We start from the raw sequence: 26,659 nt of genomic DNA, 5'->3' as shown, positions 1-26,659 counted from the left end.
AAATAAGTTTGTTAGACTTTATGTAGTCATAGTGTTGCTTATTCTTTGTTTTTACTTTTGGTTCCTATGCGTAACCAGAGACATATTTTATGCATTGTCTCTAGTTTCACTTTGTAAATGTTGGAATAAATCTTGTCAAATACCCAACATTTAGTGATGACCCGAACGTGATGTCTTAAATGACTGCTTTGGCTACAGTGTATGCACCTCAGTGATGCGACATACCCCCATAATGACCATGACAGCTGTGTCTCATACTTCTTACATAACTTACAGAGGAGCCTAGACTGTACTCATATCAGAACCAGCAGCCACAAGCCAGCGATCCCAGCAGTCACCCGCATATCTGTAAAACTGCTTCCCTTTTGGCAACAAAGCCCAGTGCTTTGGTTTGCTCAGTTGGAGAATCAGTTTGTGTTGGTGCATGTCACCACCAACAAATTGAAGAACAGCTACATCATTGTGGCATTAAATGAAAAGATGGCCAGCAAAGTACATCATATCCTAGCTGTGCCCCAGCCATGGAACGGTGCACAACAGTCAGACACCAAGAGACTGGAGACATTGCTAAGCACAGAAGAGCTCGATGAGTACACACCATCACAGTTAACACCACCTGTGCCCTTTGGCAAAGAGTGCACTAGTTATGACATACTGAGGAGCATCTGGATGTCATGCCTACCTGCAGATGCGCTATTTGTAGTGTGTGCAGGAGATTTAGATGCGCCCCCACAGATGGCCAATCTTATAATTGAAATGTATCCGTCTGCAAGTGTGGAAGTTGTCACACCACAGCCAGAGAGTCCCATCACAGCAACATTTGCATCGTTACAGGCACAACTTGCGGAGCTTACAGCATATGTCGTAGCTCCACATGCAAGTGCCAACTGATGTCGGTGCCATAGCTCAACACATGGTTGTAGGCACTCACTGTCAACCACAAAGTTATCTTGGTACCACAGACAAGGAGATCAGGAAGTGTAACCCTCCATATGAAATGGGAAGCAACGACAGGTGATCACTGATGATGGCAATTGACTCATCAGATGAGAGCCATCGCCTTTTCATCAGCGAGCAATACATGAAACAACCATTCTTGGTAGACACTGGAGCAGACGTGTCATTTCACCCAGCCAAATGCATACCTTGCATACATATATACAGGGCTATTACAAATGATTGAAGCGATTTCATAAATTCACTCTAGCTCCATTCATTGACATATGGTCACAACACACTACAGATACGTAGAAAAACTCATAAAGTTTTGTTCGGCTGAAGCCGCACTTCAGGTTTCTGCTGCCAGAGCGCTCGAGAGTGCAGTGAGACAAAATGGCGACAGGAGCTGAGAAAGCGTATGTCGTGCTTGAAATGCACTCACATCAGTCAGTCATAACAGTGCAACGACACTTCAGGACGAAGTTCAACAAAGATCCACCAACTGCTAACTCCATTCGGCTATGGTATGCGCAGTTTAAAGCTTCTGGATGCCTCTGTAAGGGGCCTGCAGTGAGCGAAGAAACGGTTGAACGCGTGCGGGCAAGTTTCACGCGTAGCCCGCGGAAGTCGAAGAATAAAGCAAGCAGGGAGCTAAACGTACCACAGCCGACGGTTTGGAAAATCTTACGGAAAAGGCTAAAGCAGAAGCCTTACCGTTTACAATTGCTACAAGCCCTGACACCCGATGACAAAGTCAAACGCTTTGAGTTTTCGGTGCAGTTGCAACAGCTCATGGAAGAGGATGCGTTCAGTGCGAAACTTGTTTCAGTGATGAAGCAACATTTTTTCTTAATGGTGAAGTGAACAGACACAATGTACGAATCTGGGCGGTAGAGAATCCTCACGCATTCGTGCAGCAAATTCGCAATTCACCAAAAGTTAACGTGTTTTGTGCAATCTCACGGTTTAAAGTTTACGGCCCCTTTTTCTTCTGCGAAAAACAGGACACGTGTATCTGGACATGCTGGAAAATTGGCTCATGCCACAACTGGAGACCGACAGCGCCGACTTCATCTTTCAACAGGATGGTGCTCCACCGAACTTCCATCATGATGTTCGGCATTTCTGAAACAGGAGATTGGAAAACCGATGGATCGGTCGTGGTGGAGATCATGATCAGCAATTCATGTCATGGCCTCCACGCTCTCCCGACTTAACCCCATGCGATTTCTTTCTGTGTGGTTATGTGAAAGATTCAGTGTTTAAACCTCCTCTACCAAGAAACGTACCAGAACTGTGAGCTCACATCAACGATGCTTTCGAACTCATTGATGGGGACATGCTGCGCCGAGTGTGGGAGGAACTTGATTATCGGCTTGATGTCTGCCAAATCACTAAAGGGGCACATATCGAACATTTGTGAATGCCTAAAAAAACTTTTTGAGTTTTTGTATGTGTGTGCAAAGCATTGTGAAAATATCTCAAATAATAAAGTTACTGTAGAGCTGTGAAATCGCTTTAATCATTTGTAATAAACCTGTAGCATTCTGAGACTTTCTAAAGTCTCTTTGATTTCACTTGTTATCCATAAATTAGGTTTTTTGTTTATTTTCATTCTCTTCAGAGGGAATGAAATATCATAGCAGTATTTATAGTTTGACAAGACTTGTTGAATTTTATATCTACAGAACTATTGGTTTCCATGTCCCAGTTTACATTTTTTAACATTAGATTAAAGACCCTAATGCTTTCATCATTAAGTAATCTTCTCTCAATATATCTCCTGTTGTCACTTTTCTCATGAGATTCTCTAAAGTCAATTTAACTGCTTGATGATAAGAGAAACCTGTAGCCAATACCTCAGATTTAAAGCCACATTTTGATTTGTCAGTGAATATTTAGTCTATAGTACTTTCACTTTTGCTGCTGTATCTGGTGGTATCTTCTACACAGATGTCCATATTATATGGTTTTAGTAAATTAACAAGTTTCTGCCATTTTTTTACAGTTGTCCTTGAAATTAACATTGAAATCCCCAAGCACAATTATGCATTTTGACTGACTATTTAGATAGTTCAGAAGATTTTCCAAATTTTCAGAGAATAATTCAAATTGCCAGATGGCGACCTACACATACATGCAATTATAATTTTACTATCTGTTAGTTCACATAAATGATATTCAGAATCTTTTTCAATGCAGCAGACATTTTTAAACCTAATTCTTTTTTATTTAATACCTGTTCTTACATATATAAATGTTCCATCCCCTCTGTATGTTTCCCTGCAAAAGCTACTGATCAACTGTAAGTCTGAAATCCCAACTGCACATTTTTGTATTTCTTGCAGCCAGTGTTCTGTTACACACAAGATAGAAATCTCTCTAGTTCATATAGCTTACTGGTTAAGCCCTGTACATTATGATGTAGGAGAGTTATAGAATTATTCAGTTCTATGTGAGGTATATTTCTTGCCTGGTTACTTCTTTGAAGAGTAGGCTCTAGTCTTCTTTTCATTTCTGACTTGATGTTCACCTCCTGGACTTCTTCTTCGTTGTTTACTTCTGCAGTGGAATGGGCCATAAAAAATCGTTAATATGTTGTTTGGATGCTACCTTCTGCCTGGTGTTTCGTTGTGATCTGTTGTTTTTAACTTCTGTCCACTCTGGTTTGTTTGACAATACAAATGAAGAGTGCTCACTTTAACAGATTCAAAGGATGCAATCTCAAAGTAGAATGTAAGCAATGTAGGAAAAGACAGATGATTACTTACCATAAAGGTAACACATTAAGATGCATACAGACACAATTAAAAGAGACTTACATAAAACTTTCAGCCACAGCCTTCATCAGTAAAAGTGACACATACACCATTCACACACACAAGCGAGCACACCTCATGCACACGTGGATGCCAACTCCAGCATCTCAGGCCGTAATGCAAGTATCATGTGGGGTGCAAGCACCAATGTGGAGGGGGCAGGGAAGGGGAAGGGTTAGTAGTGTATGGGTGGGGAGATGAATTCTGGTGGAGTGTGCAGGGACTAGGATACCAACAGATGCTGTGCCAGGATGTTGGGCAGTGGTGAGGGGAGAAAGGGAGTTAAAAGGAGAGGAGCGGGAAAAGACTTGTGGATATGTTGGCAGAGGGCGGCACACAAAGAAGGTGGGAGGTGAGAATGAGGAGGGGATGATAGGACAGATAGGATGGAAACTGTTGGGTGGAGGGTGTGGGTATGGTATGTTACCATAGGTTGAGGTACAGATAATTATGGGAGCAGAGAATATGTTGCAAGGGAAACTCTCATCTGTGCAGTTCAGAAAAGCTGCTGGTGGAGGGAAGGATCCAAATGGCTTGGATAGTGAAGCAGCCATTGAAATCAGGCATGTTATGTTCAGCTGCATGTTGTGCCACAGGGTGGTCTACTTTGCTCTTGGCCACAGTTTGGCAGTGGCCATTCATCCTGGTGGACAGCTGGTTGATAAGCATACCAATATAAAAACCTATGCAGTGATTGCAGCAGAGCTGCAGAGCTGGTAAATGACACAGCTGCTTTCACAAGTGGCCCAGACCCTGATGGGTAGGATAAACCTGTGACAGGACTGGAGTAGGAAGTTCTGGATCTTCCACAGGGATATGATCCTTGTGGCAGAGGGTTGAGATTGGGAGTGGCATAGGGATGGATTATGATGTTGTGGAGATTGGGTGGGTGACAGAACACCACTTTAGAAATGGTGGGAAGCATCATGGGTAGGATGATCCTCATTTCAGGGCATGGTCATAGGTAATCAAAGCCCTGACACAGGATATGGTTCAGTTGTTCCATCCCTGGTGACACTGGGTGACGAAGGGGACACTCCTTTGTGGCTGGTGGCGGGAGGATTGAGGGTGTGAGGGGAAATAGTATGGGAGATTTGTTTGCAGACTAGGTCTGAGGGATAATGCCTTTCTGTGAATGGCTTGGTGAGAGCTTCAGCATAATGAATAAGGGAGTTCTTGTCACTGCAGATATACCACCCTTGGATGGTCAGGCTGAATGGACAGATTTTTTGGTGTGAGATGGGTGACAGCTGTTGAAATGCAGGAAATGTTAGTGGTTGGTCTGTTTAATGTGGACAGAGATGTGGATGGAGCCATCAGAGAGCAGGAGATCAACATCTGGGAAAGTGGCACACTGGGTGGTTGAGGAGTAGCATGTGAAGCAGATGGGAGAGAAGGTATTTAGTTAGTGAAATAACAAAGATAGGTTGTCTTGGCCCTGAGTCCAGGTCACAAAGATATCATCAATGAATCTGATCCAGAATAGGGGTTCGGCATTCTGGGAGGCTAGAAAGGTCTCCACTAGATGGTCCATAAACATGTTCAAATAGGAATATGCCATGCAGGTACCCATGGCTGTGCCACAGATTTTTTTGTATACCTTTCCTTCAAGGGAGTGGTAGTTGTGTGTCAGAAAAATGTTATTAAGATGTATGAGGAATGAAGTAGTGTGTTTGGAGCCTGAAGAATGTTGGGAAATGAAATGCTCAATAGTGGTAAGTGCATGGGCATGAGGGATGTTGGTGTGTATACGGAGGTGGCATCAACAGGGATGAGCATGAATCAAGGAGGTAAAGGGATGGGGATAGAGAGTCGGTGAAGGAAGTGGTTGTTGTCTTTCACATAGGTGATGAGATTACAGGCAATTGGTTGGAAATGTTGTCAATGAGGGCCAAAATTCTTTCATTTGGGGCACAACAACCAGCCACAATGGGGCATCCAGAATTGTTAGTTTTGCAGATTTTTGAGAGCATGCAGAAGGTGGGTGTATGGAGTATCATAGTGATGCAGAGGGAAATGGATTCAGGGGAGATGTTTTGAGAAGGGACTCAAGCTTTAAACAGGTATTGTAGTGTGTGTTGGACTTTTGGGATGGGATCACTCTGGCAGACTTTATTGGTAGTGGAGCCAGATAATTTGTAGAGAGTTTCTGCCAGGTAGTCACTGGCATTCATAAAACCAGTGGTGGAACCTTTGTCTGGAGGTAGGATGATTAGATCAGGATTTCTTTTAATTTTGTGTATGGCTATTCTTTCTTCTACTGAAAGGTTGGTATTCTGAGATAGGGACCTGGGGAAGGATGGTGAGGCTAAATTGGAGGTAAGGAATTTCTGGAAGGTGCCCAGTGGGTGGTTAGGCGGGAGGGAGAGGGGGGCAGGATCACACTTGGATGGTGATATGAACTGGAAAAGGAAGGGTTCATTGTTGGAGTTAGGAATGTTTCTGTTGGAGGCATTGGCACCAGAGAAGTACTTCCATTGCAGGGATCAAGAGAAGAAGAGTTGGTCTTTGACAAGTCCAGCAAGGGTAAATTTGGGTGAAGAGCTAAAGATGAGTTTTTTGGATATGGCTGAAACTTCTGTGGAGCTGAGGGTTTGGTAGAAAGCTTAACAATAGTGTTACAGTGGAGGAGATGTTTTCATTTGTCCATTGTTTGGACAAATTACGACACCAGAGAGGAAGACAATTGATCTCCTTGAGTTTCTTACTGAAGTGCCAGGCTCACGGAGTTGTTCCAAAATTTGCAAGGTTGGTTCGTTTAACCAACAACTTTGCAGTAAATAGAATTTTCATAGAGCTGGTTCTGCTGTTATCAGAGAAAGAATTCGTTTTACTCATTGGAAGTTGGACATTGTTTCTGAACACCTGTATCATCTGCATTTGAAGACAGCAGCTGTTTCATCTCCTGACTCATGAGACTGGATTGATGGCACGACATGGGCTAGGTCTAACTGGGTTCGTGAAGTGGCTACAAAAGACAGGTTGCCAAGTATAGCTGATTATACTACCCTTCTCAGGTGGACTCTGTTCTTTGACATCCTGTCATAAATTTGATGGATAAGGATCTGGATGAAGCTACGATATCTGTCTTAAGTAAAAGGCTAAATTTTGCCCCTACTCAAAAGACTTTGCCGATATCATCTTTCATCAGTGCCACTGAAGAAGCTGTTACACCTCTCTCAGAATTCAGCTGAAGAAACCAGATGTGAAAACTCTTTTCCATAGGCCACACCCTAAGTCCTACACCCAAATTTGTCCTGCTGGACTAGTCGAAGTCCTACTCTCCTTCTCCCAATTGCTACAGTGGAAGCACTTTTTTTCTGCAGTCCCTCCAGCCAAAAACACCATAATTTCAACAATGAACTCTTCCGCTTGTAGTTCATACCACCATCCAATTATGATGCTTGTCCCCTCCCACCTAACCACTTACTGATTACCTTTCAGGAGTTCCTTACCTCCAACTTAGCCTCACCATTCTTCCCCAGGTCCCCTTCCTGAGAACACCACCCTTTCAGTAGAAGAAAGAATAACCATACACAGCCTCAAAATAAATCATGACCTAATCATCCTACAAGAAGACAAAAGTTCCACCACTGTTATGAATGCTAGTGACTACTTAGCAGAAGACCGTTGCCAATTATCTGACTCTGCCAGAATGATCCCATCCCAGAAGTCCAACACAATCTACAATTCCTGCTTAAAGCCTTGGGCCCTTCCCAGAACCTCTCCCCTGGATCCATTTCCCTATTCACCCCTATGACACCCCACACACCCACCTTCTACATGCTCCCCAAAATCCACAAACACAATAACCCTGGCGCCCCATTGTGGCTGGTTAATATGCCCCCACTGAAAGAGTTTTGGTCTTCAGTGACCAACATCTCCAACCATCTATCCACAATCTAGCCACCTACACCAAAGACAACAATCAATTCACTGACTCTCCATCATCGCCACCCCTTTACCTCCTGGAATCCTACTTGTCACTGTTGATGCCACCTCCATATACACCTACATCCATCATGCTCATTGTCTTACTGCTATTGAACACTATCTTTCACAATGTCCTTCAGGCGCATTCCTCATAAACCTTACCAACTTTGTTCTGACCTACAACTACTTCTCATTTGAAGGGTAACTGTACAAACAAATCTCTGGCACAGCCATGGGCACCCACATGGTACACTCCTATGATAGTCATCTAGAGGAGACCTTGCTAGCCTTCCAGAACGCCAAACCCCTAGTATGGTTCAGGTTAATTGATGATATCTTCATGACTCAGAGCCAAGACACCTTATCTTTGTTCTTTCACTGCCTCTGTACCTTCCTCCCATCCTCCTCACACAGCCCTCCTCAATCCAGTGTGTCACATTCCCAGATGTTGACCTCCTAATCTCTAATGGCCCCATCCGCACCTCTGTCCACATTAAAGAGACCATCCACCATCATTACTGACATTTCAACAGCTGTCATACATTTCACACCAAAAAATCTATCCCATTCAGTCTGACCACCCGAGGATGGTGTATCTGCAGTGACAAGAACTCCCTTGCTCAATATGCTGAATGTCTCACCTAGGCATTTACGGACAGGTGCTATCCCCCATTCCTAGTCCACAAACAGATCTCCTGTGCCATTTCCTCTCACATCCTCAATCCTCCCACCACACAAAAGAACCAGGCACAAAGGAATGTCCCTTTTGTCACCCAGTAACAACTGAACCATATCCTTCACCAGGGCTTTGATTACCTACCATCATGTCCTAAAATGTGTGTCATCCTGCCAGTGGTACTTCCCATCCCTCCTAAAGTGGTGTCCATTGCCCGCCCAACATCCACAACATCACAGTCCATCCCTATGCCACTCCCTATCCCAACCCCTTGCCACAAGGATCAGATTCCCGTGGAACACCAAGGTGCAAGACCTGCTCAATCTACCCACCCCGTACTGTCACAGCTATATCCTTCCCCATCAGGATCTGGGCCAAGTGTGAAAGAGGTCATGTCATTTACCAGCTCTGCTGCAACCATTGACTGAGCAAGGTGGTACTGTGATAAGCACACTGGATTTGCATTTGGGAGGACATTGTTCCAAACCCACGTCTGGCCATCCAGATTTAGGTTTTCCATGATATCCCTAAATCACATGAGGCAAATGCTGGGATGATTCCTTTGAAAGTGCATGGCTAATTTCCTTCCCCATCCTTGACACCACCTGAGTTTGTGCTCCATCTCTAATGACCTCGATGTCTTTGGGAAGTTAAACCCAGTCTTCCTTCCATCCTTCAGCAATCATTGCACAGCTTTTTCTATGGATATGACTATCAACCAGCTGTTCACCAGGATGGATGGCCACTGCCAAACTGTGGCCAAGAGCAAAGTAGACCACCCTGTTGCACAACATGCAGCTGAGCATAAAATACTTGATTTCAATGGCTGCTTCACTACCTGAGCCATCTGGATACTTTCCTCCACCACCAGATTTTCTGAATTGTGCAGGTGGGAATTATGGAACGTATTCTCTGCTCCCATAATCATCTGTGCTTCAGCCTATGGTAACATACTGCCCCATATCCTCCACCCAACAGTTTCCACCCCATCAGTCCTATCATCCCTGCACCATTCTCGTCTTTCACTCTCTTTGTTTGCTGCCCTCTGCCAACACATCCACATATCTTTCCCCACTCCTCATCTTTTTCACTCCATTTTTCTTCTTGTCCCTGCCCCACAACCTCCTGACACTGTGTGTTGGCATTCTAGTCTCCATACATTCCTCCAGACAGGATTTGTCTCTCTCCCCACCCATACACTACCATCCCTTTCCCTTCCCTTCCCCTCTCCAGATTGCTGCTTGCATCCCATGTGATTGTTGCATTCTGGTTCAAGATGCTGGAGTTCACAGTCATGTGTGCATGAGGCATGGTTGCTTGTGTATATGAATGGTGTGTGTTTGTTTATTGCTTATGAAGGTTGTGGCTAAAAGCTTTATGTAAGTGTCTTATGATTGTTCCTGCCTGCAACCTAATAAATCTTCTTTACAGTTTAACAGTCTCTCAGCCAATCTCAAGAGCTCAGAAACTTTAGTAATGTAATCATTTTACCTATAATGTTGTGTTGTTTAAATACTTATTGTGCTTAATATCGTCTTTTGTGCAAATTGTAATTTCAGCCTTAAGGAACAAGTTTGATGTACAACATTGCATGCAAGTGGTTTGTGTCTTCGCTTATAATGTTTGGCTATCTAAGAACCAGTGTCCCTTTCAGACATTAATCAGTTGTTTCCTGAAGTTGGCCCAGTAAGCCAAAAGTAGTTTGAAATAAATGAAACTCAGTAGAACATAAACAGTTTACTTATTATTTAACCTTAAATAGTTATCCATGAGTTATCACACTCCAATGATCATGCCTTCCATCCCCTACACACTTTTCTCTGTAGGTCTTCTGTCACTCCATCTATCCATTTGATTCATGGTTGACCCCATCCCATTTGTCCCTTTGAATTTCCATCTAACATCCTTTCAGTTACTTATATGTCATTCATCCATGCCATGTAACCTGGCAATTTCAATCTGGCTGGTTTCACAGTTTTTCTAAAAGGTGGATCTTTGTATATAACATATTGCTCATGATTGTACTTCTTCTTCAGCATTGATTTTCACAGGTTGGGCCAATGATCCTTCAAAGTATCTTTCTCTCAAAAGTGGGTAGCATTCCTTCATTTTTTGATGTAAGTGACCAAGTTTATGGGGCATATCTGAACACTATTATGTGTTTTATAAATCATTAATGTGTTGATAACAAGTCTACAGTCTTGAGGAAATAGCTTTTTTAAAGCAAAGTAGGCTCTGTTGGCTGCTATTAATCACAGTTTAATTTCATAAGAGATATCGTTTGAGTGGATGACTGTCAATCCATGATATTTAAACTTCTCAACCCTCTCAAAAATATAATCATTCAAGTGTTATTGAGAGAGGCATGTTCTTCTTGCATACTTTCTCAGCAGCCATGTATTTTGTTTTTTGTTGGTTGATATTCAGTCCCATATTCATGCTGGCCTGCTTGAGTCCAATGAACATTTTCTCCATTGCCCACCTAGTTTCTGTGCACCTATATCTGTTTCATTACCATAAGCTAGAATTGCACTGATTTATAAAAATTCATTCCCCTGATCAACACATTTTCATCTTTCATTACCTTCTCCAGTGCAACATTGCCTTACACCATCTTGCATATTTAGTGGATTTCATGCCATTGCTCCTCCTCTCGTACTACTCCGTTCCTCACTGATTTTTGTTTTCACAATCCTAACAATTTTCAAGGACTTCCTGGTTCAGTCAAGGCATGGTACAGTTGCTCTCTGTCTATGCTCTCATATGTTGATTTGTAGTCAATGAAAAGCTGATGCATGCCAATTCCGAATCCAGTTGTTTTTTTTTAAACTGCTTTAGGGTGAAGAACTATTATTGATTTCTCTGGGAGAAATCCACACTGATATGAGCAATTTCATCTCTGAACAATTGGGAGGGTATGGCCAAGTATGTTGGAGAATACTTTATTTCCAAAGTTTAATAGGGTATCCAGAATGAGATCTTCACTCTGCAGCGAGTGTGTGCTGATATAAAACTTCCTGGCAGATTAGTGTAATTTGTCAACAGCTGTCACACTTCAACATTATTCATTTCTTATATATAGGGTGTATAATTCCTTCTCTCCACTGATGGGGAATTTTCTCCTTCCTCCTATACTGAAATGACTAGTTTTGGGAGAGTCTGTGCTAACTGTCCACATCTTATTTGAACAGTTCCATTGAAATATTATCTATTCTGGGTGACTTATTTTTCTTTAATTTCTTCAAAGCAGTTCTCGTCTCTTCCGAAGCTGATGGACCAGGATTTTTATCTGAGTCATTTAATCCATGCACATCTATGGGATCTCTTGGTATCATTCTGAAGTTGAGGAGTTTATCAAAATGTCAGTACCATTTCTCACAGGTCTCCTCCCCTAACTTATGATTTTCTCTGTTTCATCCTTTAGTGAGCTAGTATTTCCACTGGACAGTTTTTGGCAGCATTTACCTCCCTATAAAATTTCCTTCACTCATTCTGATTCCTCAGAAGCTCCATTCTTTGGTGATTGCTTTCATTCACTCTCTCTCTTTTCATTGACAGATCTTCTTTTCAGTGCTCTTCTTCTCTTTAGGAACTTCCACTGTTGCTCTTGTACAGTTTGATTGTAATGTTCTTCTGTAGGTCACATTATTTCCCTGTCTTACTATCTCATACTCAGTATGAAACCATGGAGATCTTATGTACCTTGTTTCAGTTGCCAACTTTTCATTGGCTGACATCTGCATACATTTTTTATCATTTCCCATCTATTCTCGATGTTGTCATTCTCTTCAGCCCTTCTATGTTCCTGTGATACTATTTACTGGTATTGCTCTTTAATTGCAGAAGGTTCTTGAGCTTTTACATTATATTTCTGTTTGTTGGTTCAGGTTCATTCACATGCATAGGAGATTCTAGTTCTCACTTATGCCTATACCAAAAAGTGGTCCAAATCTACATTTTGGCCTCTGAGGCTTCTCTCATCCAAGAAGTCCAACTTATGTCTTGTGTCAATCAACACATGATTAACCTGGTTAACAATGTTCCTGCTGACTGACTTCCATTGTATATCTTCATGTGAGAACAGTGAGGAACCCACAACCACATTTCAGGATGCTGTGAATAATATGAGCCCTGTCCCATTACCGTTCCTTCTGGTGTGTTTGTAGGGTCCAATTGTTTGTGTAAATACCTGTTAACTCGCCACTGAACATATAGATCATTCATGACTATTTTTACATCGTGTTCTTTCCAGAAGTTCATAAAAAATGTCCCTTTCCTCTTCCTCAGCTTGGTTGATTGGTGCATGGACATTGTTTATAGAATAATTGGAAAATGCACCCTATATTCTGAGTGTTGATAGCTTAGGACTGATAGATGTGAACCAAATCATGAGGTGCTTAACCCTAGAACTGCCAGAACACATTGTCTACCTAGAACTGCCGATGCAGTCATTTTGACTGCTATATGAAAATTATTATTTTTGTTCTCATTATTATCATTTCAAATGTGTATTTCAGGTTCATAAGACTAAAATAAGAAGAATTATATAAATTTTCTCAAAATTAATGTTTTTTCCATTTATTATAAACAATAATGTGTTTTTAGAAATGTTTTATCTAATTAAGAAATACAGTTTTTATTTCAAATTCTTTTAGTAAAGAAGCTGACATATTTGTTGTATACTCATTATTATAAAATTACTGTAATATTTTATGTAGTCCACTTATAATCATGAAATCTGTTTGCCAAATCCACATACCATAACATATTTGTAAAACACTGCCTGACTTTTTCTTGTGTATTTGCACTCACTGGTGTGAATTACATATCTTTAGTAGCAAGAAATACATACCAATAATTAGATATGTCCTTTGAACAAGAACCACACACTTGCTGTTGGTTCTTTTTGCAAATATAACTTGTCTTATTCCTACAGTTCTTCATTTGACCTTGTCTCCTCATTTTATTTCCTTCCACCGAGTTTCCAGATCCAGCTTCTGTTTCCACCAAGTTACTTTTTGAGTCCATGTACCCCATACATAGCTACTCTGATAGCTTCAGGATATGATTCTGATGAGTGATCTTCATCCCCATTACTTTCCTGAGAAGATCCATGAATTGATAGCTGCCACATCAAGAATATTATAAAATACATCAACTGTCCATCTACGAGTACCAGCTCGAACAGTGTATTTTCTTGCCATTTGATCCACCACATAAACACCACATTTTGTATTGTTGTAGACATCTATTGTTTATGGACTTTTATTTAGACCTGTTTGAAGTCCAACTTCTGAGTACAGAGTGCTATACAGAAGCACAGTCTTGTTTTGTTTGCCCTTAAATACAGTAAGAGTGCCACAGGAATGTTTGAAGAGGTCTGAGTCGTAACGATTAGCCTTCTTTGCCTTCACAGCATTAGGGATTTCTCTTCTGCATCATCTAATTGTTTCAACAATGCTAGTACGTTAGTTTCATAGTCATGTTTTGCACTTTCATCTGAAGTGGCTCCATCAACGTCATTACAATACTTTCAGGAAGAGTCAGGTCATGTGATCTGTCATTTCCTAAATAAGGGAACCCGTTAACTTCATTGAGTGTTCCAGTGGCCACTTGAATTTTTGGTTTTAGCTAATGATTTTGTGAAGTTTTGTTGGTATTGCTATTAGTTGTGGTTTAATAGTATTAATACAAGTAATAGCTTACTTCATAGAGAGAGAATTTTGAGACCACTATTATTAGTTTTGTAAATAGTTCTACTGGTGTAAGTGAACTTAGGTAATGTAGACGTATAGATTTTACCATCAGTGAGAAGTGTGGGCTCTGTCGTAGGTTTGTGAGTGGTGGGTTGTGGGATTTGTTCAAAGTATTTTCATTTGGGGGAATGCAGTGGGGAAGCCAGTGGACATTCTAATGAGATCCTCTCCTGGGAATGCAGAATCTGTCGCATAACCAAGTTGATAGAGGAGCAGGAGTGTAAGATCTGTGCTCTTCAGGTGCAGTTACAAACCGCAAAGGAGGAACTATATAGTTTCAGGAGGGTGAAGGCTGCTGGGGAATGGAAACTGGCAGTTGGCAAGAAGGCAGCAAGGAGGAGGAGGTATTCAGACAGCTATACTTTGTGTGTATGCAATAGATTTGACCAACTGTCAGAGTTGAGTGGAGAGGAGCCTCTTGTAGCTATAGTTGTAGAGAACATGCAGCAGTACTCAGCAGTTAGGAGGTCTAGATCAGCTGCAAAGTCTAACAGAAAGAAGAAGTTTCTGCTGCTAGGTAGTTTGCATGGTAGAGGTGTGGGCCAGCAGTTGCAGGAAGTGTTGGGGAGTGAGTACCAGGTCACCAGCATTGTGAAGCCTAGTGCAGGGTTGGCTCAGGTGACTACAGCATAAGGGATTTATGTAGGAATGTTATGAAGTATGATCAGGTAGTGATAGTGGGTGGAGCAGGGAACAGTCTTGTAGGGACAGGGAATATGATATAGGTGGTGACCTGGTAAAGATAGCTACTCAAACTGGTGGCACTAATCTGCATTTCGTGCAACTGTTTCAGCATCATGATCGGCCTCATCTTAATGCATCTGTTAGGCATGTTAACACAGGGCTGGAGAGGGCACTGGTGGCAGAGGGCATGGGACACATTTCAGTGGTGCCAGTTAAGTCTATCAGTAGATCGGGTTTCACTAGGCATGGCCTGCACCTCAGTAGGTATGGGAAGGGGAGGCTGACAAAGCTTATAGGTGACAGTGTAGTGTGGGTGATGGTGGGACCACTCATGGAAAAATTCCTGTAGTGTTAGAGCTGCAACTTTTTTAGATTGAAGTCAGCTGATAGGTATACCTGCTTAAAGGAAGCCCCTCTAACTAAGGGCTCACTTTTAGAGGATGTCATGTTTCCAAGTAGAGAAGGAATTGGCATGTTTCATAAAAATATATGCGGTATTAGAGATAAGGTTAGTGAACTGGTTATAGATGTTGGCTCTGAAATTATTGGTATAATGGAGCACCACTTAAATTCAGAAGCTTCCTATACCAGGATACAGATTAGCTAGCTGTCTTTCAAGGAGTTCCTTGAGGAGTGGGGGAGTGGCTATGTACATAAAAAACAGTATTCCATTTGAGTCCATAGAGCTATCAAGGCACTGCAATGAACAGATATTTGAATGTTGTAAAGGGGCAGTTGAATTTAGTAAAACTAAACTTCTAGTTGCTGTTGTTTATAGGTCCCCTAACTCTGACTTCAGAGCATTTCTGCTCAAGCTAGAGAGGGTTCTTGATTCATGTTATAGGAAGTACCAGAAATTACTTATATGTGGTAACTTATGTATAAATTTTGTATATGATGGTTCAAGGAAAATGGTGTTGGTAGATCTCCTAAATTAATATGATCTGATGCAAACTGTGGTTTTTCCAACTAGGGTGCAGGGGACAGTAGCACAGCCATAGACAATATTTTTATTCATTCTTCATTACTAGATGGGCATTCTGATAGTAAAAGGGTGAATGGCCTTTCAGACCATGATGCACAAATTTTAACACTAAAGTGCTCTTGTACACAAACAAATGTCACATATAATTACAAACTATGTAGGGAAGTTAATCCAACAGCAATAGAGAGTTTTTTAAACCTTGTCAAGGAACAAGAGTGGCAAGATGCAAGATGTTTACAGTGCCAATAACATAGATGACAAATATAATTGTTTCCTTAACACATTTCAAAAATGATTCAAATGGCTCTGAGCACTATGGGACTTAACATCTGAGGTCATCAATCCCCTAGACTTAGAACTACTTAAGCCTAACTAACCTAAGACATCACACACATCCATGCCCGAGGCAGGATTCGAACCTGTGACTGTAGCAGCAGCGCGGTTCCGGACTGAAGCACCTAGAACCACTCGGCCACAATGGCTGGCTCCTTAACACATTTCTCATGCTTTTTGAGACCTGCTTTCCATTAGAACATTCTAAACAGGGTAATATCAGTAAAAGGCAGTCGAGGTGGCTGACTTGTGGGATAAGGATATCATGTAGAACAAAGCAGGAATTATATCAAAATGTTAAAAGTAGCCACAATCAAGCTACAGTAACCCATTACAAACAGTATTGTAGGGTGCTTAAAAACGTTATTAGGAAGGCAAAGAGTATGTGGTATGCAAATAGAATAGCCAATTCACAAGATAAAATTAAAAGCATATGGTCAGTTGTGAAGAAGTGTCTGGCCAGCAGTACAGGGTTGGCAGTCAGTTCGTAGTAAAAATATTTCTGTTACTGATAAATCAGATATATGTACAGTACTTAACAATCATTTTCTGAGCATTACTGGTGAATTAAATAAAAATTGATTTTCTACTGGAAATCATATAACTCTCCTGGCAAATGCCTTTCCGAGATTGATGTGTGAAATATTCCTCTGTGATACAGACAAGGGGAGATTGAGTCAATAATTAAATATTTGAAGACTAAGGACTCTCATGGATATGATGGAGTGCCTAGCAGAATATTAAAGTACTGTGCTGCACATGTTAGCCCTGTATTTAGCCATATTTGTAATTTTTCCTTTAGGAATGGTCAGTTCCTTGAGCGATTAAAGTACTTAGTAGTAAAGCTGCTTTGTAAAAAGGGAGAAAGGGATAATGTAGACAATTTTAGACCTATTTCTATGCCATCAGTGTTTGCTTAAGTTATTGAGAAGGCTGGGTATGTAAAGATAATTGATCATTTTATATCACACGATTTGCTATTAAATGTACAGTTTGACTTTAGAAGTTGTTTAACAACTGAAAATGTTATATTGTTTTTTCTCTGTGAGGTACTGGATGGGTTAAACAAAATGTTTTGAATGCTAGGCATATTTTTTGATTTAACTAAGGTGTTTGATTGTGTTGATCACAAAATATTGCTCCAGAAGCTGGACCATTACGGAATATGGGGAGTAGCTCACAATTGGTTCACCTCTTACTTTAGTAACAGACAGCAAAAGGTCATTATTCACAGTGTTGAGAATGGCTGTGATGTGGGGCCTGAGTGGGGTATGGTCAAGTGGGGGGTGCTCCAGGGATCAGTGTTGGGCCATTCCAGTTCTTTATTTATACAAATGATATGCCCTCTAGTATTACAGGTAACTCTAAAATATTTCTGTTTGGTGATGACACTAGCTTGGCAGTAAAGGATGTTGTGTGCAACATTGGCTCAGTTTCAAATAGCACAGTTCATGACATAAGTTCATGGCTTGTAGAAAATAAACTAATGCTAAATTGCAGTGGGACTCAGTGTTTACGGTTTCTAACACACAATGTAACAAAACCTGACGTTTTTTAATTTCACAGAACGTGCATATCACTACTGAAACTGAACAGTTCAAATTTCTAAGTGTTCATATAGATAGTAACCTGTTGTGGAAAGTCCATGTTCAGGATCTTGTTCAAAGACTTAATGCTGCCGTTTTTACTATTCGAGTGGTATCTGAAGTGAGTGATGGTTCGACACAAAAATTAGTCTACTTTGCTTATTTTAATTCGCTTATGTCATATGGTATTATATTTTGGGGTAACTCTTCCCACTGTAAAAGATATTTTTGGCTCAGAAACGGGCACTTCAGGCAATAAGTGGTGTAAGTTTACAAACCTCTTGTTGACCCCTGTTCACGAGTCTGGGTATTTTGACATTAGCCTCTCAATATACGTATTCCTTACTGTTGTTTCTTGTTTACAGCTGCTTTCACTCAGTTAATACTCAGCAGAAATCAAACTTGCATTTGGATCGGACTTCCTTAACTCTTGTGCAGAAAGGTGTGCAGTATACTGCATCCATTTTCAATAACGTACCAGTAGAATTCAAAAATCTTAGCAGTAATCCACACGCTTTCAAATCTAAACTGAAGAGTTTCCTCATGGGTTACTCCTTCTATTCTGTCGAGGAGTTCCTTGAAAAATTAAGATGGTTCTTGTTACATTGTTGATTGCCTTTACTTAAACTTACAGCTTGACTGTTTTCTGGTTCATAAAAATTTTATTTTTATCTGTTATTACTTTTATGTTGTAATTTCATGTACTGACACATTCCATGACCTTGGAGTTTTGCTCCTCAGTTTGGTCCTATGATACTAGATGTGAAAATAATAATAAAAAAGAAGCCAAAATTTTGTACCAAATTTATCTAGTTTGTTTGGCATATACTGTAAAAATGGACGTGTTGTTTTGCTTGAAAAAGCTGTTCATCAACAGTTAGGTTTTCAACTGTAATATAGGTCAAATGGCAATTTTCAATGAATTTGTTCTAGACTTTTGATACTAAAGGGAATTTATCTGTCTTCAAACATGTTGATCTTTTGTTTCTAATGTCAAAGTGCAAAAATCTTAGAATTTCTTGAAAGCAGTTTCTCCCCATAGTATCACTGAAGATAGGGTGGCCCCACTTTTTAGACCACAGTTCATCAAGTTCAGTACTATTGGCTCCAAGAACACCACGGGCATTCAATAATGCAATAAAAGCCTCCAGTTTCTCCAAAATTACACTGCACAATTCATTTCCTAGAACATGTTCTGCCTCCATTTCCATACAGTGTTTTATGTCTTTTGGTACTGATTCATCAATAAACAGATGCCATGCTCTCACTCCACTGGCATCAGAAACATACCATTTTGAATATGGTCTAGGTCCTGGATTTTATCTCATGATGTTATAACTTGCCAGTCTGCCAGATGTGGTCTTTCGAAACACTGCTACAGTCCTCTCCGTGATGCCATCAGTACCCAACAACATATCACGTGGTTTTGGGAGACATGCGTTGATCTGTTCCTTCGGATATCTTGTTTTATGTGATACATTTTCTGCTGCTGTAATAGCTAGAACTTCAAGCTAGAAGTGTCTGCTCAGAGTAACTGTCATCTCAATCCTGAATTTTATATGAAAGTGGAATTTTGACATGTAAATAATGCATTTTGTAATTATTACTAACCTGGCTGAACAACGTTTTCAGAATAATCTGAATCACTGCTTCCAGAGTGATCATTTGGTTGGCAGTAATCTTTGTTCACATCTTTTCTTGGGTCTTCTGCATCTAGGTCATATTCTGCTTCAGACTTATCATCTGGAATATCATGTAAGAGAGCAAACAATTCTGCATCAGTAAGCAATGGAGATCTGTGAACCGTGATTACTACGTTGCTACAAGCTAATGAATGACAATATGACTGGAGATGGAGAGACAAACAATGGACAGAAGTAAATTAGAAGAGTTTCATTATTGTGCATATTATTGCTGTTTAGAGACTGATTGTTAACAGATTGTGTGGTGTCACCGCCAGACACCACAATTGCTAGGTGGTAGCCTTTAAATTGGCCGTGGTCCATGAGTATACGTCGGACCCGCGTGTCACCACTATCAGTGATTGCAGAGCGGGCGCCGCCACACGGCAGGTCTAGTCTAGAGAGAGACACCCCAGTACTCACCCCAGTTGTACAGCCGCCTTTGCTAACGATGGTTCACTGACTACAGATGCTCTCATTTGCAGGGAAGACACTTAAGCATAGCCTTCAGCTACATCATTTGCTACGACCTAGCAAGGCGCCATATTCAGTTACTGTGTCTTCTGAACAGATAATATTGTGACTCATGTACCGTCAAGAGCGACGTTCATCATTAATGGATTAAAGTTCAGTATCAAACTAATTACGTCCGCGTTCTGAATTCTAATTCCTTGTCACGTTCCAGACCTCACGTCAGGATAGTCCTTCCCTCCTCACGCCAGCCTGCGTGAGCTAAAACGCGTGCATTTCAGCCTCCTCTCGTAACACGGTGTTGGCTCTTCTGCCAAAACTACAGATCTAATCTCAACCAAAGGAAGGAGGACATGTTGTAAGACATTTTATTACAATAATCAATACAGCAGTCAAAATACTGCTCTTGCAGTTCTAAGTATACTTGTTAACAATGTCCTCGTTAACTTGTTTTTCAAAAAATACATACATTTAGTGTGGGTGATTCTGACCTTCAACCTGGAAAAATCACTGAAGCTCATTGCAATATGACAAAAAATGCAGTTAAAATAATATTTTGAAAACATGTTGTGGTCATTTTGATCACTCGGAGGTTCTAGTGTTAAGCTGATGTTAATCACAAATCCTGTATGAAGTTCATGTTTCTCCACATTACAGCTATGGAACATGTTGTCTTCTCACTTTTCTAGGGTTCTACTTCTTGTCTGCCTTACTTACTGTGGAGCTATCAGTTTCAATGTTTGATCTAGTACCATCTTATGTCGTCCTGGGGGATACAGAGATCTCACTTTCCCAATTCCAATATATAAGTCTGCCTTTCACTTTATACTTCTGCTCTTTCTTCCATGACTTGTTTTTCCATTATTATTGTTCTTTTCCTGGCATGTTTGTTAACACTTATCAATCCAGCTTCATTTTGTTGCAGTTTTGCAATTTGAGTTCTTTTTAATTTTTGATCAGGACCTTCTCCCTTAGCCTTTCGGGAGCCAACCGTACATACCACAAGGCCGCAGTGTCTTCACCAGAGCTCTGTCAGCCACATCTGGGCCTTGACAGTCCGGAGCCAAATGCAATCAACACCGTACACCATCCTACCATGTAGTCCCCTGTTTTGTGCAATTGACCATCTCCCATGATGTGGATGAGGAGGCCCACTGGTTATGCTGTACCAACTGTCTTACCACACCTAATACATCGGTTCTTGCAAAGTCACCAAAGTTAGCAACATGGATGACCACCTGAAAGCACAGGTTGGTGTTGGCTCAGGGACAAGTCAAGTGTGAAGTGACATCCAATTGAAAGACTTGCACCAGGCCATTGAACCATATGACATTATTGTTACTGGCTATGCTATAGTCACATAAGCCACAGTGTGTGCTTTTGACAAGTTACTCACTGTAATGATTTGAATATAATGAAAAACAGTCAACTTTTTATAAATTAATCATCAATAAAAATAAATTTTATATTGAAAAAATAAGATTTCCATTTCTACAAATCTGACCTTGTCAAGTCCCATAACATTTTGCAGTTCAGTGCACAAGATGCCCAGCAGCATTTATCATATTGGGAAAGCCTGAAATAACACAGTTAGAATGATGTTTAATACTACTCTTTGTTTACTTACTTCATATAAAGGAGTGAACATGAGTCAGAATTTTTTATATCTATTATCAACAGGATTTTGAAAATGATCAGCGTCTCAAGAACCTTACAATTGAGTTTCTTGATGATATCATCTACAGTCCAAATCTACTACCTGCTGAGCATAAAGCAGCTTCTCAGCTTCTGAGACTTATAACAAAAGAAGAACCTGAAAGTAGTAAGGTGGATCTTGATCTGCTGCTTGCACCTCCTATGGTAAGTATGTGTGCTTGAAATATCATTTTATTGATTAGAAAGTCAATTCTGTTAATGTGTAAATAATTTAGTAAATAATTTAGAACTAAAAGTAATGTCTAGCTGAGTAATAGAGGTGATGAGTCATCAATAGGCATGCAGACAAGACTGAAAGCATCCCCAGCTTTTGGGCGAACACTTTTTCGAGCTGGAGTGCACACACACACACACACACACACACACACACACACACACACACACACATTGTGTCAGAAGAATACGCAATTCTGAGGTATACTGGGATGAGGTTCTGTGTCTGGTGAAATAGGTAACAGCGGAAAGAAGGCAGGTAGCAGGAGTGATGGTTGGACAAGGGTAGCTGATGGAACAGAGTGTGCATGTCAGGTTGGTAGCAGGTGGACATCTGGGGATGTTTTTCCTACATGAAAAATGATAAATGCGAGGTTTCATAGAAAACGTGGGCTTTTTCCCAAGTCCTACCACTTAGGGGTACAATGTGCATGACAACTGGCTGTAGCCATGGAGTGAACGCACATGGTATGGAAAGAGCATTTCACCCTCAATAGGAAGAACTGGCGGACACATCCAGAGGGCAAGGAAGCTGGCAGGCAAGAGAGTGACCCACTGTTGTGGCTGCTACCTCACTGACCCTCTCTCAGACCTCACATGATGGCACTCAGCCCTCCCATTCATAGTTCGTGAAAGACCATTGGCTGCTAAGGTGATATGATATGTCTGAGACTTGGCCATAGGGTGGTAACAAGTTAGAAAGATGGTAGTTGGCCATAGGGTGGTAATGGTAGTAGGTTGACACACGGATTGTATTAGACTATTGCCGACAGGGCTGAACCAAGGTCCATGCATTGTCAGAACAACAGGGGGCAATTTAAGAATACGATATACATACAAATATAGAAGAAGGTGATGTCTCTCACTCAGCAATACCATGGTTGCATCTCTAGCTCAGCATAATACCATGACCAGGGCCAAACCAAGGTCTATGCATTCTCAGAACAACACGAGGTCACAGAGGGGTGGTAGTTCCTTCTAGAAATAGTGTCAGTTCAGCTCTTTATCCTAGTGTTAAGTGATAAAATAGGACACATGTAGTAATTGGTATGTGGACAAGACTAAAGGTCATTGAGATACAAGGTAGCATGTGTTTGATGATCTTTGCTAATTACCAGGGTGTCATTGGTTTCCCAGAGTATGTGTTTTGCAGTTGTAGGCCAGGTAACTGGGAATGGTTGTAAGCAGTTGCAGTTGCCACAGGTCATCATCAGGATTTCCTTCCAGTGAGCCGGGTAGGAACTTGGTGAATGATGTGGTCCCATTGGTTTCTGTCCTGGTATAGCTTTTCCCTCTCCACTACGTCCCATGTTACTCCTCTCCTCTTGATATCTTCCTTAACCTGGTCTGTCCATCTCTTTCTAGGCAGCCCAATTGGTCTTCTTCCTGGCACTTCCATCTCCAGATACTCGTGCGGAGTTCGAGTCAGGTGCATTCACTTCACATGACCGAACCACTTCAGTCTCAAAGCAGTCATCCTCTCCTTTGCAGTCAGTCACCTGCAGGTCTTCCTGGCTCTGTCTCTCCTAATCTTTTTGTAGAGCTGACCTAAGGAACTTATTTAACATGCTTGTATTTGACTCTCTTCTCTCTTATTTATGACACAGGCCTCTAGACTATACATCAAGATTGGCAGGAGATAAGTTTTATACAGAGTCTGTTTGGCTCTTAGAGGGACTTCCTTTTCCCAGATTAGATTTCGTACTTGGTGGAAGAAGCTAGATCCTTTTGTTATTCTGTTTAATACTTCTAGTTTGGAACTTCCATTGTGTGATATGATGCTTCCTAGATAATTGAAGCTTTCCACACATTCAACCTTCTCCCCCTCCAGTATGATGTTACAAGGTGTGGGCGTCTTGCTCATCTTCATTGCCACTGTCTTGTTCCTAATCTAGTCTACTTTGAACCTCCATTTCTGTCTCTTCCCAAGTGGCGATGTCATCAGCAAAAACAAAAGCACTGAGATCTTCATTTTTCTTCCTCCTTGATTTCTTTCATGATTGTGTCCATAAGTGTAATGAAGAGTAAAGGGGAGAGTGAACTGCCTTGCTGAACACCTCTCTTTGTCTTAAGCTATTTTGATCTTCCACCTCCTCCTTATACACTGCTCTCACAACCATCGTACACCATCTGGAGTTTTTTAATTAATAAATCAGGAAGATAATGTTTTCTCAAGCATTCCCATATTTTATCCCTTGGTACACTGTCATATGCTTTTTCCAAATCCATGAATACTACTATCATGTCCTTTCCTTTTTCCCAATACTTCTCCATTAACTGATGGAGAGAGAAAACGAGGTCTATTGTTCCCCTATTACTTCTGAACCCATGCGGTTGTTCCTCTAATTGGTGTTCTAGAATTTTCTGCAATCTTTTTTCTATGACCTTCTCCATTATCTTAAGGCAGTGTGATAACAGTGTGATTCCTCGGTAGTTGGTGCATTTCTTTCTACCACTTTTCTTGAACAATGGTATTATAATTCCTTTCTTCCATTCATCCGGCACTTTGTTTTCTTTCCATATCACCCCCAGCACCCAGTGTAACCATTGTATTCCATGGATTCCTGCGGCTTTAATCACATCCACTGTCAGCTCATCTACTCCATCCGCCTTTCCACTTTTCATCTGTTTCAGACAATTCTCTGTTTCTAACCGAGAGATTGGATCCTGCTCCTCCTCTAATTCAATTACTTTGGTGTTACTTTCTTGTGCACCTTCCTCTTTCAGTAATATTTCAAAATAATTCTTCATCTCTTCTCTGATACCTTCCGTGTCCCTGTTAATACCCCCATCACCTGTTTCAATCACTTTTATGTCTTCCCTATCAAACCTTTTACTTGTCAATGACCCATATAGCAGTTTTTGGTTCCCGTTGCTATCCATCTCTAGTTCCTGGTGAACATTTTCCAACTCTTCTCCTTTTCTTCTTTCACAATTCTCTTTGCTTGGAGTTTCTTTTGTTGGTATTCTTTCTCCAGTGCTGTCGCCGTGTGTTGATCTTTTGGCACCAGCCCCTGGTTCTGATTTCTTTTTTCAAACTCCATGTTTTTCTTTGCCATATTAGATTTTTTAATTGCGTCTCTTACTCTATCATTCCACCAACTGGTTTCTTTGTCTTTCACTTTACCCTTTGTTTTGCTGCATATCTGCACAGCACTGTTAACTGTTGATGTTTTAAATAGGTTCCAATCCTCATCTACCCTACCCCTTTCAGTTTTTGGCAATTTTTGTGGTTCTAGATTTTGGAAACTTTTCTTATTTTCTTCTTTTCTCAACTTCCACTCCTTAATTTTTGGCATTCTTTGTACAGCTTATAATTTAGATCAGCTACTAGTAACCTGTGGTCACTATCCAAGTGCTCACTTGGTATGACTTTAGTGTCCCTTTTCCTCCAGTTAATTTGTCTGTTAATATATAGTCTATAACTGTCTTAGATTTGCCATCCCAGCTATATCTAGTAATCTTATGGCTATCTTGTTTCTTGAAGAATGTATTCTTCACTAAAATATGATTCCTTATGCACATATTTAAAATTTCTTCACCCTCAACATTTCGTCTTCCGTATCCAAAAGGACCCATCACCTCCTCATATCCATTTCTATCCATGCCAGTCTGAGCATTCAGATCCCCAATTATCATAATGTTATCTTCTCTAACTTTGTCTTCCAGTTCTTCAAGGAATTTCATTTTATCTTCCTCACTGCACCCTTCCTGAGGTGCGTACTTGGAGTATAGTAAAACTATTCTTTCCCAAGTTCACTCTTGCTCTAATGATCCTTTCACTTACAACGCTTACATCTGTAACTGGGTCAATGTCTTTGTGAAACACAAGCTTCACTCCATTTTTGCCTCTGTATTGTGACCCTGCCAGTATAATTTGTACCCACCTCTCAGCAATTTAAAGATTTTTCCCTTCCACTTGGTCTCACTCAATTGAAGGATATGAATCTTTCTCCTCTCCATCATGTGTACAACCTCTTCGGTCTTTCCTGTCAAGATTATTACATTTAATGTTCCCACTCTCAATCTGTTTTTGTCTTTTTGTTGAGTCCTAGTTTCCTGTTGTTGTTTGGTGTACCTTCTTGCATTCCTTGGTTTTTCTTCAGGCCATGAAGAGCCGTCATTCGTTTCATGAGCATAAGAAGCGCTGTGTACATTAGGTATTTTTAATCTGAGGCTTGTTCTTTTATTGAAAGCAATAACAACTTTTTCTCCTCTGCTGGCCTGCTAAGCCTAACACATCTGAGGATTTTCTTTCAGGGTTTACTCTCTCAGCCTTTGAAGATCCCTCTTCACCACAAGGCACTGGTTCCACTCCTCATTTGCCCCTAGGAGGGAAAGTGTGCCTCCTCCACCAGCTGTGCTGTTAATGACTTTTCCACATCCCTGGCAAGGGTTGATAATGGTATGGAAGAAGGAGAGGGTTAGGATAGGATAGGATAGGAGACAGGCTTGGCACAAGTAATAGGTACAAGCCCACCTGGATAGCCGTGTGGTCTAACACACTGCTATCTGGGCGGGAAATTAAATAGTTGGCAACTTGTTGTAAGGCTGTCTCTTCTTCTTGAAAACTGCCAAATTCAAGTCAGCCATTATGGACACTTGATGCAGCATGTACAATAAGTTATCTAAACATTTGAATACATACCTGATAAGGATGGATAGTTTTTAAAGGATGGAGTGCCATTAGTACTAATGAGTAGAACAAATACTGTACAGAACCTCATCATCAAATAGGTATACAAGCCTCTTGACAAAGGCATTAGTCCTAGTTGGTTCAGGTTGACAGCTATACTGGCATGATAACCAAGTTCCTACAAGGCATCAACATACCATAAAATTGAACAGTTCTATACAAGTAAACTG

At 40.9% G+C, this 26,659-nt stretch overlaps 1 protein-coding gene across 1 annotated transcript in view; it reads left to right on the top strand.

The window, feature by feature from the left end:
- LOC124622752 (ras-specific guanine nucleotide-releasing factor 2-like) overlaps positions 1-26,659 on the top strand; it is an 898,440-nt gene that overhangs the window by 605,917 nt on the left and 265,864 nt on the right. Inside the window, exon 20 of the mRNA XM_047148541.1 lies at positions 21,545-21,724. Coding sequence (XP_047004497.1) covers positions 21,545-21,724 — 180 coding nt within the window. The remainder of the gene's footprint in view (positions 1-21,544; positions 21,725-26,659) is intronic.

This window comes from Schistocerca americana, chromosome 7, assembly GCF_021461395.2.
Source record: "Schistocerca americana isolate TAMUIC-IGC-003095 chromosome 7, iqSchAmer2.1, whole genome shotgun sequence".
NCBI classification, from domain to species: Eukaryota; Metazoa; Arthropoda; class Insecta; order Orthoptera; family Acrididae; genus Schistocerca; species Schistocerca americana.
This window is presented reverse-complemented; position numbering and strand designations above follow the sequence as displayed.